The 9723-nt window shown below is 40.7% G+C and overlaps 1 protein-coding gene across 1 annotated transcript; it reads left to right on the top strand.

The window, feature by feature from the left end:
* Positions 1 to 8378: 8378 nt before the first annotated feature.
* On the top strand, positions 8379 to 9427 carry LOC123484126 (glycoprotein hormones alpha chain 2-like). Its single transcript, XM_045214141.1, has 4 exons — positions 8379 to 8479; positions 8609 to 8721; positions 8960 to 9135; positions 9336 to 9427. The coding sequence occupies exons 1-4, from the start codon at positions 8415 to 8417 to the stop codon at positions 9411 to 9413; spliced, it is 432 nt and encodes a 143-aa protein (XP_045070076.1). The 5' UTR covers positions 8379 to 8414; the 3' UTR covers positions 9414 to 9427.
* The last annotated feature ends 296 nt before the right edge of the window (positions 9428 to 9723 follow it).

Here is a 9723-nt window from a genome sequence, read left to right as displayed (position 1 = left end):
AATAGGTATTTGACCCCTCTGCAAAACATGATTTAGTACTTGGTGGCAAAACCCATGTTGGCTAATCACAGAGGTCAGACGTTTCTTGTGTTGGCTACCAGGTTTGCACACATCTCAGGAGGGATTTTGTCCCACTCCTTTTTTGTAGATCTTCTCCAATCATGAAGGTTTCGAGGCTGACGCTTGGGCAACCCCGAACCCAGCTCCCTCCACAGATTTTCTATGGGATTAAGGTCGGGAGGATACTGGCTACCACTCCAGGAATTTAGTGTGTTACTTGAGCCACTCCTTTGTTGCCTTGGCCGTGTGTTTTGGGGTTCATTGTCAGTGCTGGAATACCCATCCACGACTCCATTTTCAATGCCCTGGCTGAGGGAAGGAGGTTCTCACCTAAGATTTGATGGTACATGGCCCCTGCCCATCGTCCCTTTGATGTGGTGAAGTTGTTCTGTCCCCTCAGCAGAAAAACACCCCAAAGCATAATGTTTCCACTTCCATATTTGACGTGGGGATGGTGTTCTTGGGGTCAGTAGGCAGCACTCCTCCTCATCCAAACACGGCGAGTTGAGTTGATACCAAAGAGCTCCATTTTGGTCTCATCTGACCACAACACTTTCACCCCTCAGTTCTCCTCTGAATCATTCAGATGTTCATAGGCAAAACTTCAGACGGCATGTATATGTGCTTTCTTGAGCAGGGGGAACCTTGCGCTGCAGGTTTTCAAGTCCTTCACGAAGGTAGATGTCACCACTTGTTTTCTTGGTGACTATGGTCCCAGCTGCCTTAGAGAGATCATTGGACAAGATCCTCCTCCCCCGTAGTAAGCTCTGGGCTGATTCCTCACCGTTCTCATGATCATTGCAACTCCACGAGGTGAGATCTTGCATGGAGCCCCAGGGGCCGAGGGAGATTGGCAGTTAAAGTTTTGTGTTTCTTCCATTTGCGAATAATCGCACCAACTGTTGTCACCTTCTCACCAAGCTGCTTGGCGTATGATGTCTTCCAGCCCATTCCAGCCTTGTGTAGGGCCCACACCCTTGTCCCTGACATCCTTGGAGTAGCTCTTTGGGCTTGGCCATGGTGGAGAGTTTGGAATCTGATTGATTGATCGCTTCTGTGGACAGGTGTCTTTTATACAGGCAACAAACAGAGATTGCGAGCACTCCCTTTAAGAGTGTGCTCCTAATCTCAGCTCGTTACCTGTATAAAAGACACCTGGGAGCCAGAAATCTTTCTGATTGAGAGGTAAAATGCTTATTTCCCTCATTAAAATGCAAATCAATTTATAACATTTTTTGACATGCGTTTTTCTGGATTTTTTTGTTGTTATTCTGTCTCTCACTGTTCAAATAAACCTACCATTAAAATTATAGACTGATGAATTTCTTTGTCAGTGGGCAAACGTACAAAATCAGCAGGGGATCAAATACTTTTTTCCCTCACTGTATAGTATTTTCTCATGTGGGAAGGATGATACTGTAGTAGGCAAACTGTTGTTGTCACTCACCTCTGATTTAGATTCCAATGATTCGGACTCAGACTCTGAACTCTGAAACCCAATATAACACAGATTGAATATTCAAGATTAGAGCCACTTGATAAAGGAGAACAGGGTGTCAGTATCATGCGTATGTAATCAAGCTTCTCAGAGTATGCTCATCTATGATCAGTTTTGGCTTGTAGATCCTAATGAATAAGATGACATGGACAAGGGGGACCTGATCCAAGATCAGCACTACTGCTCTAAATGCTGTGTGAATACGGCCCCAGATACATTCTAGGCATTGCTTGTAATGTCAATACTTTTGAGCAGAAAAGAATGAGCCTGTTTTAAAGATGAACCTACCTGGTCCTCCTGAGTACTTTCTTTAGAGCTCTATAAGAAAAGAGATGTGGGTTATTACACTACGGGTCAAAAGTTTTAGAACACCTACTCATTCAAGGGTTTTTCTTTATTTTTGCTATTTTCTACATTGTAGAATAATAGTGAAGACATCAAAACTATATAGTAACCAAAAAAGTGTTAAACAAATCAAAATATATTTTATATTTTATATGCTTTGATGACAGCTTTGCAAACTCTTGGCATTCTCTCAACCAGCTTCATGAGGTAGTCACCTGGAGTGCATTTCAATTAACAGGTGTGACTTCTTAAAAGTTAATTTGTGGAATTTATTTCCTTCTTAATGCATTTGAACCAATCAGTTGTGTTGTGACAAGATAGGCGGTATACAGAAGATAGCCCTATTTGGTAAAAGACCAAGTCCATATTATGGCAATAACAGCCCAAATAAACAAAGAAACGACAGTCCATCGTTACATTAAGACATGAAGGTCAGTCAATACGGAAAATTCAAGTGCAGTCTCAAAAACCATCAAGCGCTATGATGAAACTGGCTCTCATGAGGACCGCCACAGGAATGGAAGACCCAGAGTTACCTCTGCTGCAGAGGATAAGTTCGTTAGAGTTAGATATTGCAGCCCAAATAAATGCTTCACAGAGTTCAAGTAACAAGACATATCCGACATCAACTGCTTCAGAGGAGACTGTGTGAATCAAGCCTTCATGGTAGAATTGCTGCAAAGAAACCACTACTAAAGGACACCAATAATAAGAAGAGACTTGCTTGGGCCAAGAAACACGAGCAATGGACATTAGACCGTGTAAATTTGTCCTTTGGTCTTGAGTCCAAATTGAGATTTTTGGTTCCAACCGCTGTGTCTTTGTGAGATGCGGTGTGGGTGAATGGATGATCTCCGTATGTGTATTTTCCACCGTAAAGCATGGAGGAGGAGGTGTTATGGTGTGGGGGGGTGCTTTGCTGGTAACACTGTCTGTGATTTATTTAGAATTCAAGGCACACTTAACCAGCATGGCTACCACAGCATTCTGCAGCGATACACCATCCCATCTGGTTTGGGCTTAGTGGGACTATCATTTGTTTTTCAACAGGACAATGACCCAACACACCTCCAGGCTGTGTAAGGGCTATTTTACGAAGAAGGAGAGTGATGGAGTACTGCATCAGATGACCTGGCCTCCACAATCCAACGACCTCAACCAAATTGAGATGCTTTGGGATGAGTCGGACCGCAGAGTGAAGGAAAGCAGCCAACAAGTGCTCAGCATATGTGGGAACTCCTTCCAGGTGAAGCTGGTTGAGAGAATGCCAAGACTGTTCAAAGCTGTCATCAAGGCAAAGGGTGGTATTTGAAGAATGTCAAATATAACAACAATTTTGATTTGTTTAATACTTTTTAGGTTACTACATGATTCCATATGTGTTATTTCATAGTTTTGATGTCTTCACTATTATTCTACAATGTAGAAAATAGTAAAAATAAAGAAAAACCCTTGAATGAGTAGGTGTTCTAAAACTTTTGACCGGTAGTGTATAAACATTAATATGCATTACAATGAATAAGCATAGTGCATTTATTAATATTTAAAAAGTATAAATAATGGCTTATTCATGGAAGTAATTATAAATTATGAGTTAGATAAAGACCTATTCTGTTTTTTGCCAATGCACTCACACTTGTATGTTTTACATTCTACACCTGGTGACATTTTAATATTATTCCATTCAACCCACCTCGAGCTCTGAAGTGTCACTTTGATCCGAAGATTGCGAGGCGGATGAACTTAGCCTTTGCGCTTTGAGTCTGAAACACAATGCCAGCAGAAAAGCACAATGCATTTAATAACAACCTGTCAATGCGACAAAAAAAAACTCTACCATTGCCCAAACAAGCCATTGTAAGTAGAGTATATGGGTGTATACTGTGCAATGAGCTCCTACTAATGCAATCTAAACTTGAGGTTTGAAACAGGAATGATGAACTACCATAACTGTCAGCTTTTCTGACTTGGACTGCGGGGGAGGTAGACAACGTGATTGCAATCTACAGGCTTGCGTGCATTTTTCAGACCCACACCCCAACACAACAATCAAACTGCAGATACTTTTGATAGCTTGTTTTGATATTACTTACCATGTTTGATGATTCCAGTTCACTCTGCTCCAAAATAACTTTGTACAGAATCTGTCAAAAGAAACATACACAGTTCGATATGTGAGAATACAAAAATAATACAAAAGTCTGATGTGTTAAATCTATATCAACTCATCATTTACATTTTATTGTGAATAAATTAAGATTGTTCAATAAAACAACAAGGGTACTTACTGGGTTGGCATAAACCGCCCCCACCAAGCAAAAAATCACTATAGTAATCTTCATTCTACAATGAACACAGAATATTAACATTGTTGATTTTAGTAACTGTGGATTGATGCATTAGGCCTACTGGATTTTTTGGGTTGCATTTCTAATAACATGTATCAAGCGTCTAAATAAAACCATCAATATTTGTTGTAGGTGTGCTGTTAAAAGAAAAGAAAAGCAAACAAGTGAGACAGTCGCTTAGGCAGTGCAATTCATTTTCCACATGCAGTTTTTTCATATACATTTTATATACTATAACTATATTCACTCTATATACTACAACTATATACATTCTAGTGTATACATTCTGTGCTAAACCTGTGTATTGTGTATGTGTTGAAATCAACCATGGTCCTTTACCTTTTCCCCAGTTTCACCAGAATCAGATGCTTGTAGCTGCAAACCCAACTCTGCCAATGGTCCTTGTACTGTGTACAGTAGTAGTTTAGAACGCCAGGCACTACTATCCCACTGGATGTTGAGACAATGTGAGCAGGATTAAATGGATGTGGTGAGTTGAGGAGACAGACAGGGATATATACTAACCAGAACCCTCAATTAACATGATCGCCTCACTTCCTCCCAGCCAACTCGGTTCACCACACTTTTTGTGAAAGTGTATTGGTGCCGGATACCGAATGTACACACACATAAACACATACGCACACGCGCGCACACACACCACACGTGATTCCAAGAGCATGACCACATCGGCCACACCATCTCCTCCACCTTTAGGGAATTCTACATCCCCATGGCCTCATCTTCATCCTTTTACGATAGGATCTTCATCACAGCCCAGACCTTGTACCACAAACGGAGCTCCTCGGTGACCCTGTGTAAGAGGAGAGCCAGCAGCCACAACTACCTGAGTAACTGCCCCGTCACACCAATGTCTCTCTAGGACTGCTTTCAATGGCTATGTCTGGACTGATTGTTAATCGGCTGTAAACAATGTATTAAAGATGCTATGCTATACCATAGCAAATGTTTACATTTTTGGGGAATAAAAGCGGGTTTCATTTCAACTGAGAAAATAGTAGATAGCCTTTATCCAGAGCGGTATTAAAGAAGAGTAAATAACATAATTTACAGAAAGTTACCAGTGGTGTAGTGGAGGGTATGTTCACATAAACACTGTTCATGCACGTTTTATTTTATTTTGCACAAGCGTTTACCCACCTTTTGCAGAAAAATGCATTGAAAGTAAAGGGAGCATTACTATACTCACACTGACTGGTGGTCAGTGTTTAACCACATATTTTTTTACCACTACATCATTGCATGTTACAATAACAAAAGTACAGTACATGTACTGTGCTATGCATTTAGTTGACAATTATGGTTTTCATCTTTCAACTTGTTAATGAAAACATAAATAATAAAACACCTTAGCAATTAGTCTTAATGTTTCACAGTAGGCTATACAATTAGCATTTTGAATGGAGAAATACAATTACAGTAAGAGTGCAGGAGTGAAGAACACTTATGGCTCATGACATGGTTGCACTATAAGCCTTTAAATCTCAGAGATTTCATGTGCCATCCTCCATGCATATTCAGTTACATCTGCCAGGGACTAGTCTCCAACGCAACCAAGGTCGGGACATTTTAAAACACAGGTAAACGGAAAGATGAAAGGATACTGTGGTGAAGCTGTTCTTACACTAAACAAAAATATAACGCAACATGTAAATATGATGATTTATGAGCTGAAATAAAAGATCCCAAAAAACGTATTTCTCTCAAATGTTGTGCACACATTTGTTTACATCCCTGTTAGTGAGCATTTCTCCTTTGCCAAGATAATCCATCCACTTGACAGTTGTGGCATATCAAGAAGCTGATTAAAGAGCATGATCATTACACAGGTGCACCTTGTGCTGGGGACAATAAAAGGCCACTCTAAAATGTGCAGTTTTGTCACACAACACAATGCCACAGATGTCTCAAGTTTTGAGGGAGCGTGCAATTGGCATGCTGACTGCAGGAATGTCCACCAGAGCTGTTGCCAGATAATTTAATGTTCATTTCTCTACCATAAGCCACCTCCAATGTTGTTTTAGAGAATTTGGCAGTACGTCCAACCGCCTCACAACCGCAGACCATATGTAACCATGCCAGCCCAGGACCTCCACATCCTGCTTCTTCACCTGCGGGATCGTCTGAGACCAGCCACCCGGACAGCTGATGAAACTGTGGGTTTGCACAATCAAACATTTCTGCGCAAACTGCAGAAACCATCTCAGGGAAGCTCATCTGCGTGCTCGTCGTCCCTCACCAGGGTCTTGACCTGACTGCAGTTCGGCATCGTAACCAACTTCAGTGGGCAAATGCTCACTTCGATGGCCACTGGCACACTGGAGAAGTGTGCTTCACAGATGTATCTCAATTTCAACTGTACCGGGCAGATGGCAGACAAAGTGTATGGCGTCATGTGGGCGAGTGGTTTGCCGATAACGCTGTGAACAGAGAGCGCCATGGTGGCGGTGGGGTTATGGTATGGGCAGGCATAAGCTACGGACAATGAATACAATTGCATTTTATCGATGGCAATTTGAATGCACAGGGATACGGTGATGAGATCCTGAGGCCATTGTCATGCCATTCATCCGTCGCCATCACCTCATGGTTCAGCATTATAATGCAGGCCCCATGTCGCAAGGATCTGTACACAATTCCTGGAAGCTGAAAATGTCTCAGTTCTTCCATGGCCTGCATACTCACCAGACATGTCACCCATTGAGCATGTTCGGGATGCTCTGGATTGACGTGTACAACAGTGTGTTCCAGTTCCCGCCAATATCCAGTAACTTCGCACAGCCATTGAAGAGGAGTGGGACAACATTCCGCAGGCCACAATCAACAGCCTGATCAACTCTATGGTGTGACCCCCATCTGCCTGAGACTGGTTTTCTGATCCACGACCCTGCCTTTTTTCTAAGGTATCTGTGACCAACAGATGCATATCTGTATTCCTAGTCATGTGAAATCCATAGATTAGGGCATAATTAATTTATATTGACTGATTTCCTTATATGTACTGTAACTCAGTAAAATGTTTGAAATTGTTGCATGTTGCGTTTATATTTTTGTTCAGTGTAGTAATAAGAGGGGTATCCAGTGTGAGGCATATGTGAACCCTGGGCTTGTTTACTTACATTCTCTCTCATCCTCTTACATTGTATATTCTCCTTTCTCTATCTGGTTATTTCTCCCTTAGCCCATAACTCTTGTGCGCTCTTTAAGGAGCATGCACTTGTTTAACATGAACATCACAAGTACTGCAACTTAATATTCATCCTTGATATTTCCAACTTTCAGAGGTGGATGGATTGATATATTCCTGAAATGATTATTCAAGCATTCATACATTGTCATAACCTATTGTAATTACATATTTGTAAGGCAATGAAAGGTTTGTTTTGACAAGTCACCCTGGGACAATTCTTATTTTCATTTCACTTTGTGTTACTAGGTTAATGTTCCCATGATTTCAGTTCACAGAGGATTCTAAGCAGTAACCTCAATATAACCTTAAAGCTGCAAAAATGTAACTTGCCTGTTTTGTCACATAAACTGAAATTAGGCCAACTATTAGAATCTTAGCAACCAGGAAATGGCGGAGCGATGTCTGCATAGTGCACCTTTAATTTAGAGCACACATTCATTAGCATACATCTAATTTAATTGAGGATACACTGACTCATTAATGTTATTACATGAATATAAACATAACATTGAACTGCATCTCTGAGGTAAATACACCATAGCTTACATATTTACTTATTTTGGGGGGTTATAATCCAGCACGGAAAGATTAATCAGACATTCAAAGTATTTAAAATGTATTTTGATGTATTGATTTACAAAGCAAAAAGACCATGAACATAAGTTAAACTAATGAACTAATCACACTGCCTTGCCTTCCGTACGACATAACAGCAGTTACCTAGCAACATCCCACCTGTTTAAGCTGATTAGAAGCTTCCATCCATAGTCAGGATGGAAGGATGGAAGTGTGTTTTGACTTTCGACCGTGTGTGTGTCAGTTCCTTTTTTCATTTAAAGGATTAGAGCAGGTAGCCAAGTGGCCACTGCCTCACAGATATCACTGATAAGGTTTGAGGGGTTTACCTAATCCCAGTCGAGCACATGGGCAGAGGACAGCGGTATAAAAGTTCATGGAGGGAGCAGTAGGGTCTACACTGAACACCGAACAGGCTTCCACCAAGATAAACATACACAGGTAATGCTTTTTCCATTCACTATGTTGTGTTTCCAATGTATTGTTTCACTGCTTTCTTGTGTTTATCAGTTTTCAACTTCTGAGATGAATATGTTGGTTTTGAATGGTTTTGTTCATGTTTCTTGTCAGGATATTGCCAACCATCACTAAAATGTGCTTGTTGAAATCAACTGGAGTATCCCTCATTCTGTCCATACTTCTATTCATCGCAGACTCTTATCCAAACAGTGAGAAGACAAACAGTAAGTTTTATGTTACAATAACTGTTTTTGTTGATGGTTTATGTGTTCTGGAAACAAAATGACCAGTGAGTTCTTCTGTTCATTATAAAGAGAATATAAATTGGTATATTACCTCCTTATTCCCAAACTGTGTGCTTACAAGGAAGAGAGCCATACATTGGTGATGCATGGTTACCAAGCTTAAGATCAGACTATTCAATAGATTCTCAATTAATTAATGTCTTCATTATCTTCACAGTGGGCTGTGAGGAATGCACACTGAAGCCGAACACAATCTTCCCCAACATCATGCAGTGTACAGGCTGCTGCTTCTCCAGAGCTTATCCAACCCCACTACGGTCCAAGCAAACCATGTTGGTCCCCAAGAACATCACCTCTGAAGCCACATGCTGCGTTGCAAAAGAAGGGAAAAGAGTAAGACAATATTTAGCTAATAAAGTAGTTGGGATTGATATTCTCTGCTGCAAAAAGTTTGATAATCTGACATGACAACCTTCCTAGTATAATGCACATAAGATCTAAGCGTATCATTTAACAACAACTCGAATTAACCTGAATGTTTTTTTTTACCATCTCTCTTTCACTTGATACTTTCTCTCCTCCTCCTCTCTCAGGTCACCACCAAGGAAGGCTTCCCGGTGACGAACCACACAGAGTGTCACTGCAGCACCTGTTATTACCATAAATCATAAACTGTCTGTGAGGGCTGAAATCTCCTTGTCGTAGAAGTAAAAGCTGCAACAGATCATATATTTTGCACAACTTATTCCTGAAGTTCCTTGTGTTTTAAGAGAAATCACATATTAGGGAAATCATTGTGATCCACAAAAGGTCATATTCTGCAGAGAATATTTATAGTGCTCTTATGGTCGCAAGATATAAAGTTGTATTCCTGTACTGTGTTAATCAAATGTAGACTTTACTGTATGAATTGAATACTGATTAAAATGCCAATTAACATGATTGCATCACTTCCTCCCAGCCAACTCAGCTTCATCACAC

This window comes from Coregonus clupeaformis, unplaced genomic scaffold (genome assembly GCF_020615455.1).
Source record: "Coregonus clupeaformis isolate EN_2021a unplaced genomic scaffold, ASM2061545v1 scaf0202, whole genome shotgun sequence".
NCBI classification, from domain to species: Eukaryota; Metazoa; Chordata; class Actinopteri; order Salmoniformes; family Salmonidae; genus Coregonus; species Coregonus clupeaformis.
The sequence above is the reverse complement of the archived record's forward strand: the minus strand, read 5'-3'. Positions and strand labels throughout refer to the sequence as shown.

Coding starts and splice junctions, on each gene's coding strand:
- LOC123484126 (XM_045214141.1), top strand. CDS start 8,415: ATGGAGGGAGCAGTAGGGTCTACACTGAACACCGAACAGGCTTCCACC. Junction 8,480..8,608: donor ACCAAGATAAACATACACAG/GTAATGCTTTTT, acceptor GTTTCTTGTCAG/GATATTGCCAACCATCACTA. Junction 9,136..9,335: donor TTGCAAAAGAAGGGAAAAGA/GTAAGACAATAT, acceptor CTCCTCTCTCAG/GTCACCACCAAGGAAGGCTT.